Source organism: Serinus canaria, chromosome 4, assembly GCF_022539315.1.
Source record: "Serinus canaria isolate serCan28SL12 chromosome 4, serCan2020, whole genome shotgun sequence".
Classification (NCBI taxonomy): Eukaryota; Metazoa; Chordata; class Aves; order Passeriformes; family Fringillidae; genus Serinus; species Serinus canaria.
The window spans coordinates 69671113-69699069 of record NC_066317.1 but is presented as its reverse complement, the minus strand read 5'-3'; the positions used below and the strand labels follow the sequence as shown (position 1 = coordinate 69699069).

General features: G+C 61.6%; 3 protein-coding genes across 4 annotated transcripts; all 3 read left to right on the top strand.

Moving 5' to 3' along the window:
- The first annotated feature begins 336 nt into the window (after window positions 1–336).
- On the top strand, window positions 337–6201 carry LOC103824649 (probable carboxypeptidase X1). The gene is made up of 6 exons (XM_050973415.1): window positions 337–657; window positions 1349–1528; window positions 2972–3269; window positions 4172–4311; window positions 5193–5295; window positions 5915–6201. Exons 1-6 carry the CDS (start codon window positions 352–354, stop codon window positions 6163–6165), a joined length of 1278 nt encoding a protein of 425 aa, XP_050829372.1. The 5' UTR covers window positions 337–351; the 3' UTR covers window positions 6166–6201.
- Window positions 6202–6210: 9 nt separating this feature from the next.
- NAT8 (N-acetyltransferase 8 (putative)) lies at window positions 6211–10620 on the top strand. Of its 2 annotated transcripts, none has more exons than XM_050973417.1 (2): window positions 6211–8159; window positions 9433–10620. In XM_050973417.1, exon 2 carries the CDS (start codon window positions 9441–9443, stop codon window positions 10098–10100), a length of 660 nt encoding a protein of 219 aa, XP_050829374.1. In that variant the 5' UTR covers window positions 6211–8159; window positions 9433–9440; the 3' UTR covers window positions 10101–10620. The 2 variants fall into 2 exon arrangements, with proteins under 2 accessions (XP_050829374.1, XP_050829373.1); XM_050973416.1 differs by lacking the exon at window positions 6211–8159 and adding an exon at window positions 8167–8629.
- Window positions 10621–11079: 459 nt separating this feature from the next.
- On the top strand, window positions 11080–27330 carry VPS16 (VPS16 core subunit of CORVET and HOPS complexes). The gene is made up of 24 exons (XM_050973922.1): window positions 11080–11233; window positions 11865–11953; window positions 12036–12130; window positions 12709–12837; window positions 13321–13465; window positions 14078–14193; window positions 15317–15439; window positions 18138–18193; window positions 18422–18511; window positions 19403–19497; window positions 20204–20280; window positions 20366–20497; window positions 20579–20706; window positions 20783–20818; window positions 21656–21764; window positions 21839–21973; window positions 22052–22160; window positions 22288–22385; window positions 22874–22978; window positions 24109–24186; window positions 24844–25013; window positions 25084–25180; window positions 26014–26117; window positions 26848–27330. Exons 1-24 carry the CDS (start codon window positions 11181–11183, stop codon window positions 26990–26992), a joined length of 2514 nt encoding a protein of 837 aa, XP_050829879.1. The 5' UTR covers window positions 11080–11180; the 3' UTR covers window positions 26993–27330.
- Window positions 27331–27957: the final 627 nt, after the last annotated feature.

Below are 27957 nucleotides of genomic sequence, written 5' to 3'. Positions count from 1 at the left end.
GTGACTGGGCCACCCAGCCTGGCACGGGGTGCCCAGAATGGAGCTGGGGTCACCCGAGACACCCAGACCTGTGGAGGACAGGAGGATTGGGTGGCTGGGGATACCCGGGATGGGGATGGGGACACAGGGACACCCAGACTGGTGCAGGGATATGGGGACAGGGTGACCAGGGACACTCAGGACGGAGATAGGGACACAGGGACACTCAGACTGGTCCAGGATGGGGACAAGGACGCCTAGGCTGGTGGAGGGACATGGGGACAAGGACACCCAGGGTGGTGCAGGGACCTGGGGACAGTGACCAGGGACACCGAGGGTGGTGCAGGGACAGAGTGACCGAGGACACCCAGGATGGAGATAGGGACACAGGCACACCCGGACTGGTCCAGCACGGGGACAGGGACACACAGGATGGGGATGGGGACATGGGGACAGTCCAGTCCCCCCGGTGGCCCCGCAGGAGAGCCGGAGTTCCGCTACGTGGCCGGCATGCACGGGAACGAGGTGCTGGGCCGGGAGCTGCTGCTGAACCTGATGGAATTCCTGTGCCGGGAGTTCCGCCGGGGCGACCCCCGCGTGGTGCAGCTGGTGACGGGCACGCGCATCCACCTGCTGCCCTCCATGAACCCCGACGGCTACGAGACTGCCTACAAGCTGGTACGGCTGGCACCGCCCGGCCCCGTGGTGATCCCGGTGCCCATCCCAGGGATCCCGGTGCCCATCCCGGTGCCCATCCGTGTGACCCCCATGTCCATCCCAGTGTCCATCCCAGTGACAGCTGTGCCCATCCCGGTGATCCTGGTGCACATCCCGGTGTCCATCCCAGTGATCCTTGTGCCCACACCAGTGCCCATCCCAGTGATCCCCATGCCCATCCCAGTGACCATCTCAGTGCCCATTCCGGTGATCCTGGTGTTCATCCTGGTGCCATCCCAGTGATCCTTGTGCCCACCCTGGTGCCCATCCTGGTGATCCCAGTGCCCATCCCGGTGCCCATGCTGGTGATCCCGGTGCCCATCCCAGTGATCCCAGTGCCCATCCCAGTTATCCCAGTGCCCACACCAGTGCCCATCCCGGTGATCCCAGTGCCTGTCCCAGTGATCCCAGTGCCCATCCCGGTGATCCCAGTGCCCGTCCCAGTGATCGCTGTGCCCATCCTGGTGATCCCAGTGCCCGTCCCAGTGATCCCAATGCCCATCCTGGTGATCCCGGTGCCCATCCTGGTGATCCCAATGCCCACCCCAGTGCCATTCCAGTGATCCCAGTGCCCATCCCAGTGATCCTAATGCCCATCCCAGTGATCCTGGTGCCCATCCCGGTGATCCCGGTGCCCGCGGTGCCCCGGCAGGGCTCGGAGCTGGCGGGATGGGCCATGGGCCGCTGGACGTACGAGGGCATCGACCTCAACCACAACTTTGCCGACCTGAACACGGCGCTGTGGGACGCCGAGGACAACGACCTGGTGCCCCACGAGTTCCCCAACCACTACATCCCCATCCCCGAGTACTACACCTTCGCCAATGCCACGGTGAGACCCCGAAACGCCCCCATCCTCCTGGGGGGGCACCGTGGTGAGACCCCAAAACCCCACCCTGTCAGTGTGAGACCCCAAAACCCCCACCCTGTCACTGTGAGACCCCAAAACTCCTACCCTATCACATCAGGGTGAGACCCCAAAACCCCCATCCTATCACATCGGAGTGAGACCCTAAAAGCCCCATCCCGTCACATTGGTGTGAGACCCCAAAACCCCCACCCTATCACAGCGGGGTGAGACCCCAAAACCCCCCCATACTATCAGTGTGAGACCCCAAAACCCCCATCCCATCACATCAGTGGTGAGACCCCAAAACTCCTACCCTATCACATTGGGATGAGACCCTAAAACCCCCATACTGTCCTGTTGGTGTGACACCCCAAAACCCCCATTCTATCACATTGGGGCGAGACCCCAAAACCCCTCCATCCTATCAGTGTGAGACCCCAAAACCCCCATCACATCAGTGGTGAGACCCCAAAACTCCTACCCTATCACATCGGGATGAGACCGCAAAACCCCCATCCTGTCACAACATGGCGAGACCCCAAAAGCACCCACTCTATCACATCGGGGTGAGACCCCAGAACCCCCATCCTGTCAGTGTGAGACCCCAAAACCCCCATCCTGTCACATTGGTGTCAGACCCCAAAACCTCCATCCAATGACATTGGGGTGAGACCCCAAAACCCCCCAAAGTGCCCCTGAAACCCCCCTAAAACCCCTCAAAAACCCCTCCCAATCTCCTGGGCTGGATGCTGCCCACCCACAGGGGGCTGAACCCGCCCAACCCTGGGGGTCACCAGAAGCCACAAGGACGTGGCCACCACCACAGGAGGCACAGGTGACAGAGGTGTCACCATGTGGGTGGCACCAGTGGCGTGGGTGACAGTGGTGTCACCACAAAGGCGGCTCTGGAGAGGCAGGTGATGGCAATGTGACCGTGCAGGTGGCACCCAGAGACTTGGGTGACGACAGTGTCACTGAGCAGGCAGCCCCAGAGACGCAGGTGACAGCGGTGTCATTCCGTGAGTGGCCCCAGAGAAGTGGGTGACAGTGGTGCCACTGCGCACATGGCCCCGGTGGTGAGGGTGACAGTGGTGCCACCGTACATGGCCCCGGTGGTGAGGGTGACAGCGGTGTCACCATGCACATGGCCCCGGTGGTGAAGGTGACAGCAGTGTCACCGCACATGGCTGCGGTGGTGAGGGTGACAGCGGTGTCACTGTACATGGCCCTGGTGGTGTGAGGGACAGCGGTGTCACCGCGCACATGGCCCCAGTGGTGAAGGTGACAGCGGTGTCACCGCACATGGCCCCAGTGGTGAGGGTGACAGCGGTGTCACCGCGCACATGGCCGCGGTGGTGAGGGTGACAGCAGTGTCACTGTGCACATGGCCCCGGTGGTGAGGGTGACAGCGGTGCCACCGCGCAGGTGGCCCCGGAGACGCGGGCGGTGATCGCGTGGATGCAGCGCTACCCGTTCGTGCTGAGCGCCAACCTGCACGGCGGCGAGCTGGTGGTCACCTACCCCTTCGACATGAGCCGCACCTACTGGAAGGCGCAGGAGCTGACCCCGACCCCCGACGACGGCGTCTTCCGATGGCTGGCCACCGTCTACGCCACCGCCAACCTGGCCATGGCCAGCGGAGAGCGCCGCCCGTGCCACTACGACGACTTCACGCGCTACGGCAACATCATCAACGGCGCCAACTGGCACACGGTGGCTGGCAGTGAGTGGGGACACTGAGCTCAGGTGGCACATGGCAGGGAGTGGGGACACTGAGCTCAGGTGGCACAAGGCAGGGAGTAGGGACACTGAGCTCAGGTGGCACATGGCAGGGAGCAGGGGCACTGTGAGCTCAGGTGGCACATGGCAGGGAGTAGGGACACTGTGAGATGGTGGCAGTGAGCAGGGACACTGAGCTCAGGTGGCACATGGCAGGGAGCAGGGACACTGAGATCAGGTGGCACATGGAGCAGGGACACTTTTGTTTCTCTTTTGTTTATTTTTTTCTTTTATTTTCCCCATTTCTGTTTTGGTTTTTTGTTTCTTTTAGAAAGATGGTGTTTCTGGTTTGGACTCAGATATTTACCTGTTCTTATCTCCATTACAGTCTCACAAACCCTGACTTTTATAGTCACTTACTCTAACAAACTCAAAGTGCAGCCCCATCTCTCTCTCCCTACACAGCCTTTTAAGGATAAACTGTCCAATTAAGGATTGACACCTAAATTATCTTTATTTTTAACTCAATAACCTGGGACTTGCAATGTGGAATTTTTTATCCACTTACACAAAACCACCCAAACCCATGAAGAAGAAGGTGAAGAAGGACCAGCCTCTGCCCTGAAACTTCTATTTTGTTTTATAGATATTATTATATTCTAAAACCTCAAACTCCTAAGTTTCCCACCATGTGGTTTTACACACTTCTAATCAAACTGCACGTTCATAATTTTAGTTCAATTATTCAATTTTGGAAGCTTTCTCCACGCCCTCAGGTTAAATGCAACGCTCTCCTGGGGGTCAGTGCCTGCCGGCACGGAAAGTCTGAAATTCTCAGTGTCCAGGGACACTCCGGGACTTTCCTGTCACTTTGTCCCCTGCTGCCACCCGCCCTGTGCCCCGCAGGCATGAACGACTTCAGCTACCTGCACACCAACTGCTTCGAGATCACCGTGGAGCTCTCCTGCGACAAATTCCCGCACGCCTCCGAGCTGCCCGAGGAGTGGGAGAACAACCGCGAGTCGCTGCTGCTCTTCATGGAGCAGGTGGGGCACGGGGTGGCACCGCGTGGCACCGGGGTGGCACCCGGGGCTTGAGGACACGGCTCGAGGGTGGCAGGAGCCACCCCGGGTCTGTCTGCGAGGAGGGGCCGGAGTGTGATGGGAATGGGGGGACTGGGGGGAGACAGTGGGGAAGGGGGGGCCAGAATAGGGGATTTGGGGGGGTTTGGGACATGGGGACACTGAGGGGGTCTGGGGGTGCTGGGACCGGAGGCACACTGGGGAAGGGGGATTCAGGATTGGGGATTTGGGGGCTTTGGGACATGGGGAGACTGGAGGGGTTCCAGGTTGTTCTGGGATCACAGGGACACTCCGGGAGTCCAGAGTGGGGGATTTGGGGGGGGTTGGGACATAGGGGGACTGGAGGGGGTCCAGGTGGTTCTGGGACTAGGGGGACACTGGGGGATCCAGGGTGGGGGATTTGGGTCATGAGGACACTGGGGAAGGTGGGTCCAGAATGGGGGATTTGGGGGCTTTGGGACATGGGGACACTGAGGGGGTCTGGGGGTGCTGGGACCAGGGGCACACTGGGGAATGGGGGGTCCAGGATGGGGGGTCTGGGGGTTGCTGGGTCGTGGGGACACTGGGTGGGGTCTGGGGGTGCAGGGACAATGGGGACACTGGGTGGGATTTTTGGGTGCTGGGACAATGGGGACACCGTGTCACGGGCAGGGCAGGGAACCCCCAGGGGTTTCTATAAGGTTTTGGAGGGGGCGGGGGACACGCTGGGGACATTCCAGGATGGCCATGGGCACGGCAGGGTGGAGGGTTCAGCAGGATGGCGGCGGGACGGGGCTGTCCCCAAACGCTGAGGGTGGCACCAGGAGGGGGGGACACGCCTGTGCCACCTGCCCGACGCCCTGCAGGTGCACCGGGGGATCAAGGGCGTGGTCCGGGACAGTGACACCGAGCAGGGCATCCCCAACGCCATCATCTCCGTGGATGGCATCAACCACGACGTCCGCACCGGTACCGGGACACCGGGATGGGGTGGGAGGGGTTTGGGGTGGGAGCGGGAGCGGGATCGGGAGGAGGCTGGGAATGGAGGTGGGATAAGGACAGTGATGCGATGGGGACGGGGTGGGGATGAGGATGGGAATGGGGACAGAGACAGGGAAAGGAATGAGATGGCATTTGGGATTGGGAACTGCAGATGGGGATGGAAATAGGGTGAGACTGGGAAAGGGGATGGGTTGGGGACAGGAATGGGATTGGGATGGGAAGAGTAATGGGATGAGGCTGGGAGTAGGGATGGGCAGGAATGGAGACGGCATTGGGGATGTGAATGGGATGGGGCTGGGACGGGGAAAGGAATGGGATGGGATTTGGGGATGGGATTGGGAATTGCAGGTGGGGAGGGGAAATAGGACTGGGAAAGGGGGTGGGGACAGGAATGGGATGGGATTGGGGACAGGGATGGAAGGCGGGTGGGATTGGAGATGGCAATGGAAGCAGGATTAGGCTGGGAATGGGGATGGGATCGGGACTGGAATGGGATTGGGGGTGGGAATAGGGATGGGACAAGAACGGGATTGGGGCTGGGGACGAGGACAGGGGTGGGGACAAGAGTGTGACATCGCCCCCGCAGCCTCAGACGGGGACTACTGGCGGCTGCTGAACCCGGGCGAGTATGAGGTGACGGCGCGGGCCGAGGGCTACGAGGCGGCCACGCAGCCGTGCCGGGTCTACTTCGAGAACGTTCCCACCCCGTGCAGCTTCCGCCTGGCGCGGGCGCGGGGCCGCCACCGGCCCGGGAAGACCCGGCCGGGCCCCGACCCGGCCCTGCGGCTGCAGCGGCTGCGGCTCCGCCGCCTGCGCGCCCACGGCCGCGGGCAGTGACCGGGGCGGCCCCGGGGCCGCGGGCTCGGCCGGGGGGCGCGGGGGGTCGGGCGGGACGGCTCCCAGTAAAGTTTGGGTGCGCTGCCGCTGCGAGTCTGCGGGGCTGGAGCGGCGGAGGGACCAGGAATGGGAAAGGGAAAGGGAAACGGGACCGAGGAAGGGACTGGCAATAGGAACTGGACCGGGAATAGGAATAGGAATGGGAATGGGAAAGGGAAAGGGAACGGGACCGAGACCGAGAAAAGGACCGGGAATAGGAACTGGAATGGGAACGGGAACGGGACCGGGAATAGGACCGGGACCGGGGCTCGATCCTGCCCGGGACCCGCCCGTGGGAACTCGACGAGGCCACGCCCATTCAATGCCCTTCAATAGCGCCGCCGCGGTAAAGCACCGCCCATTCGCTGCTGACCAATAGAAATTCCGCGCCGAGCCGCGCCCCTCATTAGGGCACGCCCCTTTCCTGTTGAGTGCTCCCCAATGGCCCCGCCCCCTTTCCCCATTGGATGATCTGGCCCCGCCCCCGACGCGCACGTGAGCGCCTGTCCCACCCCTCTCCTCATATCTGGGCGCCTATTGGCTGCCGGCAGCGGGAGGGGCGGGGCGCGGCGGAGGCAGGGACCAATAGGATGCGAGATTCATCTGCGGCGCGGAGGGGGCTGGGCTGGGGGGACACGGGGGTGACACGGGGGGGTCCCTGGACAGCGGGGACAATGGGGACCGGCAGCGTGGGGCGGCCCGAGAGTGCTGGGGGCACTGGACTGCTCTGGGGGCTGCTGGGCCACGAGGGACCTGGGGGGGTCTGCGAAGTTCTGGGGACCTTGGGGACAATGTCCGGCACTGCTGCGACCGTGGGGGGTTCTCCAGGCTGGGGGGTCCGGGGGTGCCTGGGCTGTGGGGTCTGGGAAGTGCCGGACCATGGGTGCACTGGGAGGGTCCGGCGGGTCCTGGGTGTTGTTGGGACTTTGGGGACACCGAGAGACGATCAGGGATGGGGTCTGGGGGGGTCATGGTGGGAGGATCGGGCACCACCATCAGAGGCAGCACCCCCTGAGCCCCCAGGAGATGGGGGGCGGCGGCATGGGGCACCCCGAGTCCCACGGGAAGCCGGGGGGGCACTGGGGGGGTTGTAGGGTACAAAAAAGGGGTCGGGGTGACCCCAACCCCCCTGCGGTCCTGCAGGGCGGAGGGCTGTGCCCTGCTGGGCTCTGATGCCCCCGTGTCCCCCTCCCCAAATAAAGGGCTGTCCCCAGCGCTGGGCTGAGCCGTTCCTGGGGGTCCCCAGCACCATGGGGGTCCCCAACACCGCGGGGACGCCCATGACACCCCACGGGGAGGCTCCAGCACGGGGCTGGGGGGGCGAGCAACACCATGAGGACCCCCCCGCCCCCTGGGGTGACCCTGGGCAGGGCTTGGGGGTCCCAGCAGTGGGGACCCACACTCTGCGAGGGGCTGCACCGCCACCCCACTTCCCCGTAGCCATCCATTACTGCCCCATCGCCGGGATTTGGGGGTGACAGGGGTCTCGTACAGTGTCCCCCCGCCACTGCCCGGGCCCCCCCGTGCCCTGCGCTCCCCCAAATCCCCCCCGTGACCCCATAACCTTCCGCGATCTCTTTACGGCATCATCGGCAGGGACAGCGCTTCCCGCTCGGCGCCTGCGCTCGCCGCGCCGCCGGAGCCTCCGCCGGCCTGGGCACGGCCCAAATCGGGGGTGTCCCCCCCCCGGTGCTGCCACCGGAGCCCCCCAAAACCTGCCGGACCCCCCACCCCAAGCTCCGCAGAACGATGGGCTGAACGCATCCGGCATCTTGCAGGCACAGGCCGGGCTGGGGGGTGCGGCAAACAAAGACCACCCCCCAAAAAAAAGTCCCTGGGGGTGCTAAGGGGGTCACCGAGCCCCCCTCGGGCCGCTGAGGGACCCCCCGGTTGACCCCGAGGAGCCGTAGAGCCGCCGGTCCCGGTTTGAGGAACGACAGCGCCGGGAGCAGCAGGTGGGGGGGGCGGCCGGGAGGGATTTTTTGGGAGGGGGGAGTTTGGGGCCGGGCACCCCCCGCAGCGCCGGGTTTGGGGCACTTTGGGGACCCCCTTGCCGTGCCCAGCCTGGGTCTGAACCCCAAACCTAGAGGGGGGCTGTGCCCATGTCCTCCTCCTGTCCCCTTCCGTCCCTGCTGTCCCCGTGCCCCCTCCTGTCCCCTCCCCTCCCGTCCCTGCTGTCCCCCTGCCCCCTCCTGTCCCCTCCCGTCCCTGCTGTCCCCGTGCTCCCCCGGGCCCTGTGCTCCTTTGCCCCGCTCTGTCACGGGCACAGCACAGTGCCCACGCCCTGCCCACCTTTGCCCGGGGCGGTTCGTGCCGCGGCTCCCGATGAGTGCGGGGGTCCCGGGGAAGGTGGGACACCCCCAGATCCTGCAGCTCTTCCCCTGTGACCCCCCAGTGCCCCTGCTGCCCACCTCGCGTGTGCCAGGTAAAGCCTCTGCCCAGCTGGTGTGGGGGATGAACCCCTGAGGGCTCAGCAAGGGAGGGGAAGGGACCCCCCACACTTTTTTCCCCCTTGTTTTTGGGGCACCCCTGGGTGGGAGCAGCACTGGCACTGTCCTGACCCCCCTGTGCCATGCCAGGGATGGGTCTGGGGGCACACCGAGGGTCCCTGCGAGGGTGGGCACTGCCCTCACCCCTCTGTGCCATCCGACAAATGTGTTCGGGGGTATCCTGGGGGTTCCTGCGAAGGTGGGCACTGCCGTGACCCCCATGTGCCATCCCAAAAATGGGATCTGGGGGTATCCTGGGGGGGTCTCCATCCATGGCACTGCCCTGACCCCTTCTGCCACCCCAGGGATGGGTCTGGGGGGACACCGGGGGTCCCTGTGAGGGTGGGCACTGCCCTGACCCCTTGTGCCACCACAGGGATGGGTCTGGGGGTCTCCATCCATGGCACTGCCCTGACCCCTTGTGCCATGGCCAGGGATGGGTCTCAGGACATTCTGGCTGTCCCTGTGAGGGTGGGCACTGCCCTAACCCTTTCTGCCACCCCAGGGATGGGTCTGGGGGCACACCAGGGGTCCCTGTGAGGGTGAGCACTGCCCTGATCCCTTGTGCCATCCTAGGGATGGGCCTGGGGAGTCCCCATCCATCGTGGTGCCCTTGTGCCACCCCAGGGACCCTCAGGACACTCTGGCTATCCCTGACCCCCCCGTACCCCCCAGGATCCATCTCCCCCTGCCCATCTCCCCTATAGCACCCCCTTAACCCCTCTCCGTGCCCCTCCAGGTGCCCCCATGGCGTCATTCCGCATCCGGCAGTACCAGGAGCAGGACTACGAGGCCGTGCGGGCGTTGTTCGCCCGCGGCATCCTGGAGCACGCCCCGGCCTCCTTCCGGCACGTGCTGCGGGCGGCGCGGGTGCGCCTGGCACTGCTGGCCGTCTTCGTGGCGGCGCGGGCGGCCGCGGGCTCCTGGGTGCTGGGGCTGGGCGCGGTGGCGCTGGCGCTGGTGCTGATCTGGGTGCTGGTGCGCTCGCTCGTCACCGATTACGTGCGAGAGGCGCTGGGCACCGACCTGTGCGACGTGTCCGGCGCGTACCTGCGCTCACCCGACTGCCGCTTCTGGGTGGCCGAGGAGGCCGGCGCCGTGGCGGGCATTGTGGCTGCGGTGCCCGCGGGCCGGGGCGAGCTGGAGCTCAAGAGGCTGTCGGTGAGCCGCGAGCAGCGGGGCCGCGGGCTGGCGCGGGCGCTGTGCCGGGAGGTGCTGGCGTTCGCCCGGGCCCGTGGGTACAGCACCGTGGTGCTCAGCACCTCCGTGGTGCAGGTGGTGGCGCAGAGGCTCTACGAGGGGCAGGGGTTCCGCAAGGTGGGGGCCTCGTACCCCTCGCTGCTGGGCACCTTGCTGAACTTCCAGATGTTTCACTACCGCTGTGACCTGGGCAATGGCAATAAGTAGGGCCGGGGTGGTGCTGCCGCGGTGACGCGGCCCCGGTGGCACGGCACCCCAAACCTGGCACTGCCGTGGCACTCCAGCTCCAGCCCCGGCCCCGGCATGGCACCGCGAGCCCGGGACATGAGGTGTTGCCGTGGCACGCATGGCGCTGCCGTGGCACCCGAACCCTGGCACCGCCGCTGCCCATGAACCCTGGCACCGCTATGGCACCCCAAACCTGGCCCCGGGACACCGCCCCACCGCTCCGACCCCCACCCTGGCACAGCAGCACGGGCACAGCACCGCGATCCCAGGACACAGAGCACCGCCAGGGCACCCCAGCCTGGCAACACCTTGGCACCGTGCCACCGGGACGTGTGGCACCGCCCTGGCATCCCAGCTCCGGGACTCCACCACAGCACTCCACCCCTGGCACCTGAAGCACCGCCATGGCACCCCTGATCCCCACCCTGGCAGAGGGGGCACCTCCGTGGCCCTTCCTGGATTTCTAGCAGCAGGAAATAAAGATAGACCTTTGGGAACAGTGTGTGTGACAAGGGACATCTTGGGGCATGGGGACATCCCCTGGGGGTAAGGGACAGCTTGAGGGACAGCAAACACTCTGAGGGAGGAGGCATACCTTGAGGGACACCTCCGTGGAACAGGGGACATCTTGGGCGACACCTTTGCGGATAAGAGGCCTCTTGGGGAACTGGGGACACACTGGGGTAAAACGGAGATTTGGGGGAGAGGGGAAATCTTTGGGGACAGGCGGCAACTCTGGGGGGACAAAGTCTGTGCCTTCAGCCAAGATGGCGGCGGTTCCCCTTTCCCACAGCCCTCACCCAAGATGGCGGCGGTTCCCCTTTCCCACAGCCCTCACCCAAGATGGCGGCGGTTCCCCTTTTTCATTGCCCTCACTCAACATGGCGGCGGTTCCCCATTCACCTGCCCGTGCCCTCACCCAAGATGGCGACGCCCTATCCTGCGTCACGGCGCGACGTGAGGGGCGTGGCGCGCTGAGGGAAGCGCCGGGACCGCCAGGTCCCCATCCCGGTCCCGGTTCCCCTCAGCCCATCCCGGTTCCCCCGTCCCGGCCGCGCCATGGATTGTTACACGGCCAACTGGAACCCGCTGGGCGAGGAGACCTTCTACCGGTGAGGGGCAGCGGCGGCGGCACCGGCCTGAGGGTCCCGGGGCTGCTCGGGGGTCCCGGCTGTGCTCGGGGGGCTCGGGGGGGATGCCAGGGCTGGAATGGGGATGGCAGGCCTGGAAAGGGGGTCCCGGAGATGGCTGGGGTGGGGTTCTGGAGCTGCTTCGGGGTTCCGGGGTAGCCATGGGGCTGGCGGGATCGGGGGGGTTGAGGGGGTCCCTGGGTGGACACGAGTCCTGGGGCTGGCTGGGGACGGGGGGCCCAGGGGGGTTGAGGGGTCCCAGGGTGGTCTTGGGGTTGGCTGGGAGGAGGGTCCTGTGGGTCACTGGGGTGTCCCGAGGTGGCCCCAGCTCCTCGGGTTGGTCTGGGGTATCCTTGGGAGTCTCTGGGGGTTCCCGGGGTATGGATCTTGGGGCTCCTGGAGGTGTCCCAGGACCAGTTTGGGGGTGAGCACCATCCGTGTCTCATCCGTGTCCATCCTTCCCATGGATCCATCCATCCATCCATCCATCCATCCATCCATCCATCCATCCATCCATCCATCCATCCATCCATCCATCCATCCATCCATCCATCCATCCATCCCTCCCTCCATCCCTCCATCCCTCCATCCCTCCATCCCCCTGTCCCGGCAGGAAGCTGGAGCTCTACTCCATGGAATGGGGGCTGCGGGAGGATCTCCGTGACTGCGTGGTGGCAGCTGCCCCATATGGGGGTCCCATAGGTGGGTGCAGCCCCCCGAGCCCCCCTCCCCGAGCCGGGGCTGTGCCCCCCATGGCTCAGGGATTGTCCCCTCCTTGTCCCAGCTCTGCTGAGGAATTCCCGGCGGGACAAGACCCCCAGTGCCCGCCCGCTCCTGGAGATCTACTCGGCCTCGGGGCTGCTCCTGGCCAGTGTCCCGGTGAGTGGGGAGGACAGACAGACAGACACCCTGGGGTTGGGGACAGGGTGTGGGAGCAAGGGGGAGACAGCTCCCCTGGGATGGGGTGGGTTTGGAGCAGGAGAATCCTCTTGCTGCTGATGAGGGATGGAAGAAGGTGGAATAGAATTTGGAGTGGGAGAATCCTCTCCCTGCTGCCCAGGGATGAGAGAGGAGGGTGGGATGAGTACTGGAGCCACCGGAACATCCTCCTTCCCCCCTGCCTGGGGCTGAGGGGGACATGGGGCAGTGGAGGGACTGTGCCAGGACTTCAGGGACCTGCAGAGCCAGGGCAGGTGGGATGTTGGAGCTCTGGATGAGGTGCTGGACCTCCAGTTGGGATGTTGGAGCTCTGGCTGAGGTGTCAGTTCTCTGGATGAGGTTTTGGAGTTTTGAATGAGGTGCTGGACCTGTGGATGGGGTGTTAGACCTTTGGATGAGATGTTGGACTCTGGGTGAGGTGCCCAAGCTCTGGACAAGCTGTCAGACCTCAGGCACTCCAGGTGTGTCGCTGGAGGGCCATCCCTGGCTTGGGCTGACCCTTCCCGTGCCATTCCCAGTGGAAGAGCGGCCAGCTGGTGCACCTGGGCTGGACAGCGGGGGAGGACCTGCTGTGCATCCAGGAGGATGGGACTGTCCTGGTCTACAACCTGTTCTGCGAGTTCAAGCGGCACTTCAGCATGGGAAACGTGAGGGAACGGGGTTTGGGATGGGTTTGGGATGGGTTTGGGATGGGGCAGGTGGGAAGGGACCTCACAGCCCATCCCATTCCACCCCTGCCTTGGTCAGGGACACCTTCCACCATCCCAGGGTGCTCCAAGCCCCATCCAGCCTGGCCTTGGGCACTTCCAGGGATCCAGGAGCAGCCACAGCTGCTCTGGGAATTCCAGCCCAGCCCCTCCTCACCCTCAAGTCAGGAATTCCTTCCCAAAATCCCACCCCAATCTCATCTTCCCCATTTCCCCCTCGTTCTGCCCCTTGTGAGATGCCCTGGGTGGGGTTTGGGGGATGCAGAACCACGGGGAGCCAGGGGCTGTCCCATCCTTCGGGAAAGAGCTGGAATCCATCCCGGAGTGCAGAACATTCCCCTCCTCACTGCCTGCGTCAGCCGAGCCCCGGTGTCCCCAGTGTCCCCGGTGTCCCCAGCGTCCCCTCCCCGCCGTGTCCTGCAGGAGGTGCTGCAGAACCACGTGCTGGAGGCGCAGGTTTTCCACACCGAGTTCGGGACGGGCGTGGCCATCCTGACGGGAGCGCTGCGCTTCTCCCTCGCCACCAACATCGACGACCTCAAGCTGCGCCGCCTGCCCGAGGTCCCTGGTGCGTGTCCCCATGTCCCTCTCTGTCCCTCTCTGTCCCCTCTGTATTCCCTGTTCCCCTTCTTTTTCTCTGTCCCTCTCTGCCCTCCCTGTTCCCCTTCTGTTTCTCTGTCCCTGTCCCCAATTCCCGCTGTCCCTCTGTCCCACATGCCCCTCTGTTCTGTCCCCACTGTCCCTCTCTGTCCCCTCTGTATTCCCTGTTCCCCTTCTGTTTCTCTGTCCCCAATCCCTGCTGTCCCTCTGTCCCACATGCCCCTCTGTTCTGTCCCCACTGTTCCTCTCTGTCCCTCTCTGTCCTCCCTGTTCCCCTTCTGTTTCTCTGTCCCCTCTGCCGCCCCCACCCCTTTGTCCTTGTTTCTCTGTCCCCAATCCCCTCTGTCTCCCTGTCCCACGTGCCCCTCTGCTCTGTCCCCACTGTCCCTCCTGTCCCCCTCTGTCCTTCTCTGTCTCCATTGTCCACCCCTGTCCCAACTTTGTTCCTTGTGTCCTCTCCTTGTCCCACCATGCCTCATTGCCCTCAGTCCCCAATCCCCCTCTGTCTGCCCCTCCCTGTCCCCGTGTCCCCTCTGTCCCTGTGTCCCCATGTCCCAGGGGTGTCACACTGTCCCCTCAGGGCTGCAGAAGCCCCCCCCGTGCTGGACCGTGCTGGCCCAGGACAGGGTGACCATGGTGCTGCTGGCCATGGGACAGGAGCTCTTCCTGCTGGACAACACCTCCTGCTCCGTGCTGGTGAGGCACTTTGGGAATTTGGGATGGGCCTGCGCTGTCTCCGCTGTCACCACTGTCCCTTGGGGTGTTCCCAGCTCCTTCCCCTGTCCCGTGGGATGCTCCCAGATCCTTTCCCATCCCAGATGCCTCCAAGGCCCCTGTTGGTGACCCCCCTGTCCTGACCACACCACTTGTGGTCACTCTGAGCCCCCATTGGTGTCCCCTGGTGACCCCTCTGTCCTGACCATGCCACTCAGGGGTCACTCCAGTGGTCACCCCCTGCCCTGCCCACACCCTTTGCTGTCACTCTGAGGTCCCCATTGGTGTCCCCTGGTGACCACCCTGTCCTGACCCCACCCCTCAGGGGTCACTCCAGCGGTGCCCCCCTGCCCTGCCTGATCCCCTCGCTGTCCCTCTGAGCCCGTGAGTGTCCCATTTGTGTCCCCGTGTCCCCAGACGCCCCCCGGGCTGAGCCCCTCGCTGTCCCTCTGAGCCCGTGTGTGTCCCGTCGGTGTCCCCTGTCCCCAGACACCCCCCGGGCTGAGCCCTTGCTGTCCCAGAGCCCGTGGTGTCCCCATTGGGTCCCGTCCCAGACGCCCCCCGGGCTGATCCACTCGCTGTCCCTCTGAGCCCGTGTGTGTCCCGTCGGTGTCCCCTGTCCCCGCAGACACCCCCCAGGCTGATCCCCTTGCTGTCCCTCAGAGCCCGTGTCCCGTCGGTGTCCCCTGTCTCCAGACGCCCCCCGGGCTGACCCCCTCGCTGTCCCTCTGAGCCCGTGAGTGTCCCATTTGTGTCCCCTGTCCCCAGACACCCCCTGGGCTGATCCCCTGCTGTCCCTCTGAGCCTGTGTCCCCATTGGTGTCCCCAGACGCCCCCCGGGCTGATCCCCTCGCTGTCCCTCTGAGCCCGTGTGTGTCCCCATTGGTGTCCCCTGTCCCCGCAGACACCCCCCGGGCTTATCCCCTCACTGTCACTCAGACCGTGGGTGTCCCGTCGGTGTCCCCTGTCCCCAGACGCCCCCCGGGCTGAGCCCCTCGCTGTCCCTCTGAGTCCGTGTCCCCACTGGTGTCCCCTGTGCCCAGACACCCCCCGGGCTGATCCCCTCGCTGTCCCTCTGAGTCTGTGTCCCCATTGGTGTCCCCAGACGCCCCCCGGGCTGAGCCCCGCGGCGGGGCCGTTCCTGCGCGTGGCCGTGTCCTTCACCCAGCGGCACCTGGCGCTCTTCTCCGACTGCGGCTCCGTCTGGATGGGCGCGGCCTCGCTCAAGGTGAGGGGGGGACAGCACCTGCACAGCCCTGCCTGACACTCAGAATTATTTAAAAAAAAAAAAAAAAAATTGCCTGACATTGGTAATAATAATTAAAATAAATAAATCTTTGCCTGTCGTTAATAAAAGTAAAAAAAAAAAAAATTCTGCCATTGATAATAATAATGAAAAAAAATCTTAGCCTGCCACTGATAATAATTTAAAAAACCCAAAACTTAGCCTGCCATTGATAATAATAATAATAATTTTTAAAAATCTTTACCTGCCATTGATAATATTAATAATTTAAAAAACCCAAATCAATCTTTGCCTGCCATTGATAATAGTAATAAAAAATAAATCTTTGCCTGCCATTGGTAATAATAATAAAAAATTAAATCTTTGCCTGTCGTTAATAAAAGTAATAAAAAATATTTTCCTGCCATTGATAATAATAATGAAAAAAATTTAGCCTGCCACTGATAATAATAATAAAAAACCAACTTTGCCTGCCATTGATAATAATAATAATAATAATAATAATAATAATAATAATAATAATAATAATAATAATAATTTTTTTTTTTTTTTTTTTTTTTAAATCTTTCCCTGCCATTGATAATAATAATAATGAAAAAAACCCAAATAAATCTTTGCCTGTCATTGATAATTTTAAAAAATCTTTGCCTGCCATTGATAATAATAATAATTTAAAAAATTGCCTGCTGTTGATAATAATTTAAAAAAATCTTTGTCTTCCATTGGTAATAATAATAAAAAAATCTTTTCTTGCCTTTGATAATAATAAATAAGAAAAAAAATCTTTGCTTGCCATTGATAAGAATAATTGAAAAATAAAAATCTTTGCCTGCCATTGGTAATAATAATTAAAATAAATAAATCTTTGCCTGTCATTAATAAAAGTAATTAAAAGTTTTCCTGCCATTGATAATAATAATGAAAACCAATCTTAGCCTGCCACTGATAATAATTTAAAAAAACCAAAACTTAGCCTGCCATTGATGGTGATGATGATGATGATGATGATGATAATAAAAAAATATTTGCCTGCCATTGGTAATAATAATAAAAAATTAAATCTTTGCCTGTCATTAATAAAAGTAATTCTAAAAAAATTTTCCTGCCATTGATAATAATAATAATAATTTTTAAAAATCTTTGCCTGCCATTGATAACAATAAAAAAACGTTGCCTTCCATTGATAATTAAAAAAAATCTTTGCCTGCCATTGGTAATAATAATCAAAAAACCCAAATAAATCTTTGCCTGGCTTTGATAATAATAATTTAAAAAATAAAAATTTTTGCCTGCCATTGGTAATAATAATAAAAAAATAAATCTCTGACTGTCATTGATAATAATACTAATTAAAAAAAGGCAAAAAGATGCACTCTGTTATCAGCAAAGGATCTTCTTTGGAAGTGTCCTGTTGAAACACACAATTGTATGGTTTTTTATAATTGGTTGGTTTTTATAATTGTGTATTTTTTACAATTGGATTTTCTTTTACAAATTGATAGTTTTTACAATTGTATATTTTTTAGAATTCTATACTTTTTATAATTGTGTGGTTTTTTTACAATTGTATCTGTTTTTACCATTGGATGTTTTTTACAGTTGGATTCTTTTACAATTGTGTCTATTTTTACAATTCTGTGGTTTTTTCAATGCTGTATTTTTTACACTAGGATGTTTTTTACACTTGCCTCTTTTCTCCCAGCCCTGCAGGAGCAAAGGGCAGGGACAATGCCCAACAATTTTCTGTCTTTGCTGGGGAACTTCAACATTTTCCAGGTTTTTTTGAGCCTCAGAAGCCAAAAAATGTTTCAAGCTCATCCTTAACAATCCCTAAAACTCCCTTAATCCAATGAATTTCTCCCAAAAGCTGCTGCAGGTCACTGGCAGTGTCTGAGTTGTGTTTTTGTGCCCTAAAAATGTTGGTGGGTGCTGGGGGCTCCTGGCAGAGCCCTGGGGCTCGTGCTGCTCCTGTCCCCACAATCCCAGATCCCAAATCCCAAATCCAGCCCTTTTCCTTTCACCACCAGCCAGGAGCTGCAGGAATGTTTTTCCCATCTTGCTTGGAGCCCTGGTTGCCTCCAGAGCTGGATCTGGAAGTTCCTGTGGGACCCTCTGGTGGCCCAACAAACACCCAGCCCCCATTCCCAGTTCCCCCATTCCCAGTTCCCCCATTCCCAGTTCCCCATTCCCAGTTCCCCCATTCCCCGTCCCCCCCATTCCCAGTTTCCTCCCCATTCCCAGTTCCCCCCCCATTCCCAGTTCCCCCATTCCCAGTCCCCATTCCCAGTTCCCCATTCCCAGTCCCCCCCATTCCCAGCTCCCCCCATTCCCAGCTCCCCCCATTCCCAGTTCCCCCATTCCCATTGTCCCCCATTCCCATTTCCCCCATTCCCAGTCCCATTCCCATTTCCCCCATTCCCAGTTCCCATTCCCAGTTCCCATTCCCAGTTCCCATTCCCAGTTCCCATTCCCAGTTCCCATTCCCGGTTCCCCATTCCCAGTTCCCCATTCCCAGTTCCCATTCCCAGTTCCCATTCCCAGTTCCCATTCCCAGTTCCCCATTCCCAGTTCCCCATTCCCAGTTCCCATTCCCAGTTCCCATTCCCAGTTCCTCCATTCCCAGTTCCCATTCCCAGTTCCCATTCCCAGGTGTGTCCCTGACCTCTCTCCTCTCCTACAGGAAAAGTTCTGCGAGTTCAACACCGGCATCCGATCCCCGCCCAAGCAGATGGTTTGGTGAGCCAGCTGTCCCTGTCCCTGTCCCTGTCCCTGTGTCCCTGTCCCTGTCCCCGTCGCTGTCGCTGTCCCTGTCGCTGTCCCTGTCCGTGTCCCTGTGTCCCTGTCCCCGTCCCCGTGTCCCTGTCCCTGTCCCTGGCAGTGCCCCTGGCAGCCCCGCGGGCCCCTCGGGTGTCCCTGGTGCCCCCAGGGGTGCCCGGGCTGTGCTCAGGCTTGGGGCTCCTGCAGGTGCACGCGGCCCCGCAGCCGGCAGCGAGCCGTGGTGCTGGCCTGGGAGCGGCAGCTGATGGTGGTGGGCAACTCCTCGGAGAGCATCCGGTATCCTTTGGGGACAGGGACACTCCGCGGGCCGCTGCCACCTCCCCGGGCAGCCACGCTGCTGCCCCTGCGTGTCCCCTTGGTGCTCTGTCACCAGGGGTGCTCCCAGCTCCTGCCCTTGTCCCAGGGGGTGCCCACGGGTCCTTTTCTCTCCCGTGGGGTGTTCCCAGCCCCAGTCTGGTTCCCAGATCCTTCCCCTGTCCCTAGGGATGTTCTCTGGTCCTTCCCTTGTCCCGTGGGATGTTCCCAGATTCTTTTCTCTCCCATTGGATGCTCCCAAGTCCTTCCCTTGTCCCAGGTGATGCTCCCAACCCCCACAGTGGCTCCCAAGTCCTTCTCTGTCCCATGGGATGTTCCCAAACCCCACATGGCTCCCGGGTTGTTCCCCTGTCTCATGGGACACTCCCAGGTCCTTCCCCCTCCCATGGGATGTTCCCAGGTCCTTCCCCCTCCCATGGGATGTTCCCAGGTCCTTCTCTCTCCATGGGATGTTCCCAGGTTTTTGCTCTGTGTCATGGGATGTTCTCAGGTGCTCCCCCATCCCATGGGATGCTCCCAGCCCCACTCTGGCCAGGGTCATTCTCTGTCCCATGGGATGTTCCCAGGTCCTTCCCCTCTCTCATGGGATGTTCCCGGGTCCTTTCCCCATCCCATGGGATGCTCCCATGTCCTTTCCCCATCCAATGGGATGTTCCCATGTCCTTTCCCCATCCCATGGGATGTTCCCAGGTCCTTCCCTTGTCCCATGGGATGCTCCCATGTCCTTTCCCCATCCCATGGGATGTTCCCAGGTCCTGCCCCATCCCGTGGCATTCCCGTCTCTCCGCGCTGTCCCGGCAGTGCCGGGGTGGCCCCGAGCCGTGTCCAAGGCCATCCTTAGCGGGAGCCCAGCTTTGTCCTGGATGAGGATTCCTACCTGGTGCCCGAGCTGGACGGGGTCAGGATCCTGTCCCGCAGCTCCCACGAGTTCCTGCACGAGATCCCAGGTGAGTTCCCTGCCCTCCTGGGATGGGGGAACCTGGCACAGGAATTCCCAGAGGAGCTGTGGATGCTCCATCCCTGGGAGGGTCCCAGGGCAGGTTGGACACGGGCTTGGAGCACCCTGGGATGGTGGGAGGTGTCCCTGGTGGGGCTGGGTGGGATTTAAGGTCCCTTCCCACCCAAACCAGTCTGGGATTCTGGAGCCAGGCTGGGAGAGCTGGGAATGTTCGCCTGGAGGAGGGAAAACTCCAGGGAATCCTCAGAGTCCCTGAGGGGGCTCCAGGAGAGCTGGAGAGGGACTGGGGACAGGGGACAGAGGGACAGGAGCCAGGGAATGGCTGCCACTGGGAAAGGGGAGATTGGGCTGGGATCTTGGCAAGGAATTGCTGGCTGGGAGGGTGGGCAGGGGCTGGGCTGGAATTCCCAGATTTGCTGGGGCTGCCCCTGGATCCCTGGCAGTGCCCAAGGCCAGGCTGGATGGACTTGGATCCACCTGGGATGGTGGGAGCTGTCCCTGCCCATGGATGGGATGGAATTGTTGGGATTTAATGTCCCTTCCCACCCAACCCATTCCACGATCCCGGTGCTGGAAGGGGTCATGGAAGGAGATCATGGAAGCTGTAGGGTGCTGCCAGGTGCTGGCAGTGGGCCCAGGTGCCACCCCCAGGCTGGAGCAGCCCCCCCATCCCCGTTTTGTCCCCATCCCTGCAGAGGCCAGCCAGGAGATTTTCCGCATCGCCTCCATGGCTCCGGGCGCTCTGCTGCTGGAGGCACAGAAGGAGTACGAGGTACATCCCCTTCCCAGAGAGCCCCCCCGGGCTGGGATCCCAAGGGATCTGTGTCCCAGGGGTTCCCATTCCCCTTTCCCTGCAGAAGGAGAGCCAGAAGGCCGACGAGTACCTGCGGGAGATCCGGGAGCAGCAGCTGCTCCCCGAGGCCGTGGGCCAGTGCATCGAGGCCGCGGGCTACGAGCACGAGCCCGACACCCAGAAATCCCTGCTGAGGGTGAGCCAGCAGCAGGAGGAGGAGGAGGGAGCAGCCTGAAGCTGAAGGATTCTCCCTGATTTTCCCCTCTTGATCCCACAGGCAGCTTCCTTCGGGAAGTGTTTCCTGGATAAGTTCCCTCCGGAGGGGTTCGTGCGCATGTGCCAGGACCTGCGGGTCCTCAACGCCATCCGGGACTACCAGATCGGGATCCCGCTCACCTTCACCCAGTATCCTCTGCCTGCAGTGGGGTCGGGGCCTCCCGGGGCAGCCGTGATCCCAAATGAGCCTTGACTGTCCCTGCAGATACAAACAGCTCACCATCGAGGTGCTGCTGGACAGGTGGGAGCCCCACAGCCCCGGGAGCATCCCGAGCCTTCCCCTGGTTCCCAGCCCAAATTCTCCCTGCCACAGTGCCTGTCCTAATATCCTCATCCCACATTGTATATCCCAAAATCCCCAGCCCAAAATCCCCATCCCACATTCCCCATCCCATATTCCCCATCCCACTTTGCATATCCCACATTCCCCATCCCACATTGCATATCCCAAAATCCCCATCCCACATTCCCCATCCCACATTCCCCATCCCAAAGTTCCCATCTTTCCAATCTATCCCAAACTCCCCATCCCAATGTCCCCATCCCATTCCCATATCCAGGGGCTGAGCAGCTCCCAGCACCTGGGGACCTCCCAAACCCAACCCAGCTCCTCAATTCCCTGTGCCCACCCCGTGTGTGCCCCTGACCTCCCTGGTGTCCCCTGTCCCCTCCATGTCCCCCTGTCCCCCATGTCCCCTGATCCCACCATGTCCCCTGACCCCTCATGTGTCCCCCTGACCCCCCTGGTGTCCCCTGTCCCCCCATGCCCCCTGATCCCTCCATGTCCCCTGACCTCTCCATGTCCTCTGTCCCCCTGGTGTTTCATCTCCCCTCCATGTCCCCTGTTCCCCCATGCCCTCTGACCCCTCCATGTCCCCCCATGTCCCCTGTCCCCCTGTGTCCTCCTGTCCCCTCCATGTCCCCCAACCCCTCGTGTGTGCCCTGTCCCCCCATGATCCCTGACCTCTCCATGCTCGCCGTCTCCCCGGTGTCCCCCTTTCCCCCCATGTCCCCCTGACACCTCCATGTCCCCCTGGTGTCCCGTGTCCCCCTGATGTCCCTGTCCCCGTGTCCCCAGGCTGGTCCTGCGTCGCCTGTACCCTCTGGCCATCCGCATCTGCGAGTTCCTGCGCCTGCCGGAGATGCAGGGCGTCAGCCGCATCCTGGCACACTGGGCCTGCTACAAGGTGAGGGGACACCCCGGGGACACCCCCGACCCCGCCTTGGGGACATCCGGGGACGCTCCTCGGTGTCCCCACAGGTGCAGCAGAAGGACAAGTCGGACGAGGAGGTGGCCCAGGCCATCAACCAGAAGCTCGGGGACACGGCGGGCATCTCCTACTCGGACATCGCCACGCGCGCCTACGACTGCGGCCGCGCCGAGCTGGCCATCAAGGTGGGCTGGTGGCCCGGGGAGGGGACACGGGCTGGCACTGCCACCCCCGGGTGACGCACACCGCTGTCCCCTGCCCAGCTGCTGGAGTACGAGCCCCGGAGCGGGGAGCAGGTGCCGCTGCTGCTGAAGATGAAACGGAGCAAACTGGCCCTGGGCAAGGCCATCGAGAGCGGGGACACCGACCTGGGTGAGGGGACAGGGGGGTTGGGGGTCTGGGGGAGCACCTGGAGGACCAGAGGGGCACAGAGGGTATTGGGATGTGCAGGAAAAACCCCAAACAAAACCCTTCTGTCCCCGTGTCCCTGTCCCCGCAGTGTACACGGTGGTGCTGCACCTCAAGAACGAGCTCAACCGAGGCTCCTTCTTCATGACCCTGCAGAACCAGCCCGTGGCCCTGAGCCTGTACCGCCAGGTGAGCACCCCAAAACCCCTCAGTGACCCCAAAAACACCCTCAGTGACCCCAAAAACCCCTGAGCGACCCCAAAACCACCCTCAGTGACCCCAAAAACCCCTGAGTGACCCCAAAAACTCCTGAGCGACCCCAAAACCACCCTGAGCACCCCAAAACCCCTCAGTGACCCCAAAACCACCCTGAGCACCCCAAAACCCCTCAGTGACCCCAAAACCACCCTCAGTGACCCCAAAAACCCCTGACACCACAGCCTGTACCTCCAGGTGAGGGCCAGTGACCCCAAAAACCCCCTGAACCCCCCCAAAAACCCCCGACACCCTCCCCAGTGAGCGACCCCCTCCCCAATACCCCTGAGCCGCCCTGAGGAGCTTCGCAGCAGCAGCTGTCCCTAACCCCACAAGTGTCCCCCTGACCCCAGAGGTGACCCCAAACCCCAAAGCTGTCCCCCTGACCCCAAAGGTGACCTCAAATGTCCCCTCCCCCCCAGTTCTGCCGGCACCAGGAGCGGGAGACGCTGAAGGATTTGTACAACCAGGATGACAACCACCAGGAGCTGGGCAACCTGCACGTGCTGGGGGGCTACTGCCAGAGGGTCAGCGGGGTGTGGGGTTTGGGATTTGGGATTTGGGGTGTGGGATGGGGAATTGTGGGATTGGGATGTAGAATGTGGGGGTTTGGGGGATTTGGGGGTGCTCAGGGGGTCACAAGGAGTTGGGCAACCTGCACGTGCTGGGGGGCTACTGCCAGCGGGTCAGTGGGGCTGGGGGCTGGGGTTTGGGGTTTGGGATTTGGGATGGGGAATTGTGGGATTGGGATGGGGAATGTGGGGGTTTGGGGGTGCTCAGGGAGTTTTGGGGGTGCTCAGGGGGTTATCAGGAACTGGGCGACCTGCACGTGCTGGGGGGCTACTGCCAGAGGGTCAGTGGGGTCTGGGGTTTGTGGGATTTGGGGTTTGGGGTGTGGGATGGGGAATTGTGGGATTGGGATGGGGAATGGCAAGGATTGGGATGAATCTGGGAATTAGAGGATTGGGATGGAGGGAATTGAGGGATTGGGACAGAGGAATGGAGAGACTGGGATGGGGGAATGGCAGGGATTGGGATGGGGGAATGGGGCTCTGGGTGTGGGAATGGGGACTTGCCAGTTTGCACCCCAGGGCTGTAGGGGACCGTGCCCATCCCATGCCACCTGTGCCAGGTTTGGGATCCTGCCCAGGGGGTCAGGATCTATCTCGGGATCCCACCCAGGGAATGACGAGTCTGTGCCATGTCCCTGTGCCATGTCCTTGTCCATGTCCCCATGCCATATCTCCATGTCCATGCCGTGTCCCCATGTCCGTGCCATGTCCCCATGTCCGTGCCGTGTCCCCGTGTCCGTGCTGTGTCCCCATGTCTGTGCTGTGTCTGTGCCATGTCCCCATGTCCATGCCGTGTCCCCATGTCCGTGCCATGTCCCCATGTCCGTGCCGTGTCCCCGTGTCCGTGCTGTGTCCATGCCATGTCCCCATGTCCATGCCATGTCCCTGTGTCCGTGCCGTGTCCCCATGTCTGTGCTGTGTCCCCATGTCTGTGCTGTGTCCGTGCCATATCCCCATGTCCATGCCATGTCCCCGTGTCCGTGCTGTGTCTGTGCCATGTCCCCATGTCTGTGCCATGTCCCCATGTCTATGCCATGTCCCCGTGTCCCTGCTGTGTCCCTGTGCCATTCCTGTGCCACTCCCAGCGGATCGAGGGCCGCGTGGCCGCCCTGCAGAATGCCCTGGATGAGTTCTACAAGGCCAAGAATGATTTCGCTGCCAAGGTGAGAGTGCCCAGGTGCCACCAGGGACACCGGGGACAAGGTCACCTGTGGCTGCCCTGGGGACAGGGCTGGGGGGTGCCTGTCCAGGGGCATGGCTGGAACGGGAACGCTGAGGCTGGTACAGGGACACCAAAGCTGGAATGGAGACCCTGGAACTGGGACAGGGACCCTGAGGCTGGGACAGGGACACCAAGGTTGGGATTGGGACACTGAGGCTGGGACAGGGACCACAGGGGTGGGACAGGGCTCTGGAAGGGACCTCAGGGCTGGGATGGGGACCCTGGGGGTGGGATGGGGACAGTGAGGCTGGGCCAGGGACTCTGGGGCTGTGACAGGGACACCAAGGCTGGGCCAGGAACTGTGGGTCTGGGACAGGGACCTCAGGGCTGGGCCAGGGACTCTGGGGTTGGGACAGAGGACACTGAGGCTGGGACAGGGACCTCAGGTTAGGATGGGGATTCTGGGTCTGGGACAGGGACATCGAGGCTGGGACAGGGACACCGAGGCTGGGACAGGGACATTGAGGCTGGATCAGGGACCTCAGGGCTGGGAAAGGGAACTCAGGGATGGGACAGGGACATCAAGGCTGGGACAGGGACTCTGGGGACATCGAGGCGGGGCCAGGGACCCCAGCCCACAGCTGTCCCCATGTCCCAGGCCACGGAGGAGCAGATCAAGCTGCTGCGGCTGCAGCGGCACCTGCAGGAGGAGCTGGACAAGCCCTACCTGGACCTGTCCCTGCACGACACCGTGGCCACCCTCATCCTGGACGGGCACCACAAGCGCGCCGAGCAGCTCTACCGGGACTTCAGGATCCCAGACAAGAGGTGGGGACGGGCCCTGGGGGGCTGGAGGGGGTCCAGGGACAGCCCTGACCCCCTGTGCCCCTGTGCCCAGGTACTGGTGGCTGAAGATCAACGCCCTGGCCACCCGCGGGGACTGGGAGGAGATGGAGAAGTTCTCCAAGAGCAAGAAGTCGCCCATTGGGTACCTGGTGAGAGCTTGGGCTGCCTCAGTCACCTCCACGTTGTCCTCACAGCATCTTCCTCCCCTCCCTGCCCTCCCATCCTCTTCCTCCCCTCTCCAGCTCCACCATCCTCTTCCTCCCCTCCCTGGCCTTCCTACCCTTCCTCTCTCCAGCCCTCCCACCCTCTTCTCCTTCTCCAGAGGTCCCATCCTTTCCTTCCCATCCTCTTCCTCCCCGCTTCAGTTCTCCCATCCCCTTCCACCCCTCTTGAGCTCTCCCATCCTCTTCCTCCCCTCTTCATCTCTTTCCATCCTCTTCCTCCCTTCTCCATCTCTCCCATTCTCTTCCTCCCCTCCCCAGCTCTACCTTCTCCTTCTCTCCTGCTCCATCTCTCCATCCTCTCCCTCCCTTCTCCTGCCCCCATCTTCTTCCCTCTCCAGCCCTCCCATCCTCTCCCTCTCATCCTCTTCCTCCTTCTCCAGCTCTCCCATCCTTGGCCTCCCATCCTCTTCCTCCCCTTTCCACCTCCACCATCCTTTTCCTCCTCTCTCTCCTACCCTCCCATCCTCTTCCTCCCCATTCCAGCTCTTCCACATTCCCAGTCTCCCACCCTCCATCCTCTTCCTCCTTCTCCAGCCTTTCCATCCTTGCATTTCCATCTTCTTCCTCCCTTCTCCCACCCTCCCATCCTCTTCCTCCCTTCTCTGTCTCTCCCATTCCCTTCCCATTGCTGCTCTTCCACCATTGCCCTCCCTTCTCCATCTCCCCACCCTCTTCCTCCCCTCTCCAGCCCCTCCATCCTCCTCTCCCGACCTCTCCCTGCTCTTCCTCACCTCTCCCTGCTCCTCCTCCCTCCCCAGCCCTTCGTGGAGGTGGCAGTGAAGCACCACAACCGCTACGAGGCCAAGAAGTACGCGCCGCGTGTGCCGCCCGAGCAGCGCGTCAAGGCCTTCGTCCTCGTGGGGTGCGCTGGGGACAGCCTGGGGACCCTCGGGGGGGGACATCCCGGGGACCATCAGGGGGACATCCTGGGGATGCTTGGGAGGGGACATTCATGGAATCATCAGGAGACATCCCGGGGATGCTTGGGGAGGGGCATCCTGGGGACCCTCGGGGAGGAACATCCAGGGGACCCTCAGGGGGACATCCCGGGGTCCCTTGTGGGGACATCCAGGGGATCCTCAGGGGGACATCCCGGGGACCCATAGGGGGACATCCAGGGGACCATCAGGGGACATCCTGGGGATGCTCGGGCAGGGACATTTAGGGGACCTTCAGGGAGACATCCAGGGGACCCTTGCAGGGGCATCCTAAGGACATTTGGGGGGACATCCAGGGGATCCTCAGGGGGACATCCTGGGGATGCTCGGGGGACCATCCTGAGGACCCTCGGGGAACATCCTGAGGATCCTTCGGGGGACAGCCAGGAGACCCTTGGAGAGAACCTGCCGAGGACACTCAGGGGACATCCCAGGGACCCTCATAGGGACATCCAAGGGGACACCAGGATGTGGAAACAAGCCGTGGAACTCCCTGTGGGGCAGCAGCGGGGATTTGGGGGGTGACACCCACAGGAGGCTTTGGGGACAGCGGGAGGCGCCGGGGCGGTGGGACAGCAATGAGAAGGTGGGGGTGCCCCGTGTCCCCGTGCTGTCCCCCCCCGACTGTCCCCTCATGGCTCTCTGGTGTCACAGGGACCTGGAGCAGGCGGCCGAGGCGGCCATAGAGCGCAAGAACGAGGCCGAGATGAGCCTGGTGCTGTCCCGGTGCTCCCCCGGCACCGACGGGGCCCTGGCAGAGCGGCTCAACCGGGCCCGGGCACAGCTCCTCAAGAAGTGACCCTGGGGACACACCAGGGACAGCCTGGGGACACCACAGGGACACCCCAAGGACAACCCCATGGACCCTGCAGGGACTCCCTGGGGACACCACCAGGGATACCGCAGGGACATCCCCAAGGACACCCCATGGACACTCTGGGGATACTCTGTGGACACCCTGGGGACAGCCCGGAGACACCCTGGGGACACCCTGGGGACACCCCCAGCCCCCCTGGGGTGTCCCTGTCTGCTGGCAGCTGCTCCCAGCCTTGTCCCTGCTGGATGGATGGCAGAGGTGGCCCCGCTGGGGACAGGGGGTCCCCTCCCTGCCTGTGCAATAAAGAGAAAAGCTCCGTGTCCTGTGTCACCAAGGAGGGCGTGGGGGCTCCGGGGACACCGGGATGGGCGGGAGGGGACAGTCAGGGACACAGCGGGAGTTCAGGAGCGGTTGCAGGGGCCTGGAAGGGGAGGTCACTGGGTGTCCCCAAGGGTCACTTGAGGGGCAATGGGGGGGCATTGGTGGGGTCCCAGGGGGTCATTGGGGCTACATTGCAGGGGTCCCAATGGGGTCCCAGGGGGACATTATGGGGGTGCCAGGGGGACACGGGGGACATTGAGGAGGTCCCAGGGGGACACTGAGGAGTTTCCAGGGCACACATTGAGGGGACACATTGGGGGAGGGTCCCAGGGGGACATTGTGGGGACATTGAGGGAGGTCCTTGGGGGTATACTGCGGAGTCCCTGGGGGACACATTAGGGACTCATTGGGGGGGCCCCAGAGGGACATTGTGGGGACATTGTGGGCGTCCCAGGAGGACATTGTGGGGACACTGGGGTGTCCCAGGAGGACATTGTGGGGACACTGGGGGGGTCCCAGGGGGACATTGTGGGGACACTGGGGGGGTCCCGGGGGACACTGGGGCTCCCGTTCCCGCGCTATCTCGCTTGTCCGGCAGGGGGCGCCACAAGCCCAGCGGGGCCCCG

What these genes read in the sequence shown, in the direction of transcription:
- LOC103824649 (XM_050973415.1), top strand. Translation starts at nt 352, where the DNA reads ATGGAGATAGGGACACAGGCACACCCGGACTGGTCCAGCACGGGGACA. An exon ending in ACACCTTCGCCAATGCCACG is followed by an intron (nt 1,529 to 2,971) that starts GTGAGACCCCGA and finishes GCCACCGCGCAG; the next exon opens with GTGGCCCCGGAGACGCGGGC. An exon ending in TGCTGCTCTTCATGGAGCAG is followed by an intron (nt 4,312 to 5,192) that starts GTGGGGCACGGG and finishes GACGCCCTGCAG; the next exon opens with GTGCACCGGGGGATCAAGGG.
- NAT8 (XM_050973416.1), top strand. Translation starts at nt 8,530, where the DNA reads ATGAGTGCGGGGGTCCCGGGGAAGGTGGGACACCCCCAGATCCTGCAG. An exon ending in GCCCACCTCGCGTGTGCCAG is followed by an intron (nt 8,630 to 9,432) that starts GTAAAGCCTCTG and finishes GTGCCCCTCCAG; the next exon opens with GTGCCCCCATGGCGTCATTC.
- VPS16 (XM_050973922.1), top strand. Translation starts at nt 11,181, where the DNA reads ATGGATTGTTACACGGCCAACTGGAACCCGCTGGGCGAGGAGACCTTC. An exon ending in CACACTGGGCCTGCTACAAG is followed by an intron (nt 21,765 to 21,838) that starts GTGAGGGGACAC and finishes GTGTCCCCACAG; the next exon opens with GTGCAGCAGAAGGACAAGTC. An exon ending in CCCTGAGCCTGTACCGCCAG is followed by an intron (nt 22,386 to 22,873) that starts GTGAGCACCCCA and finishes CCTCCCCCCCAG; the next exon opens with TTCTGCCGGCACCAGGAGCG.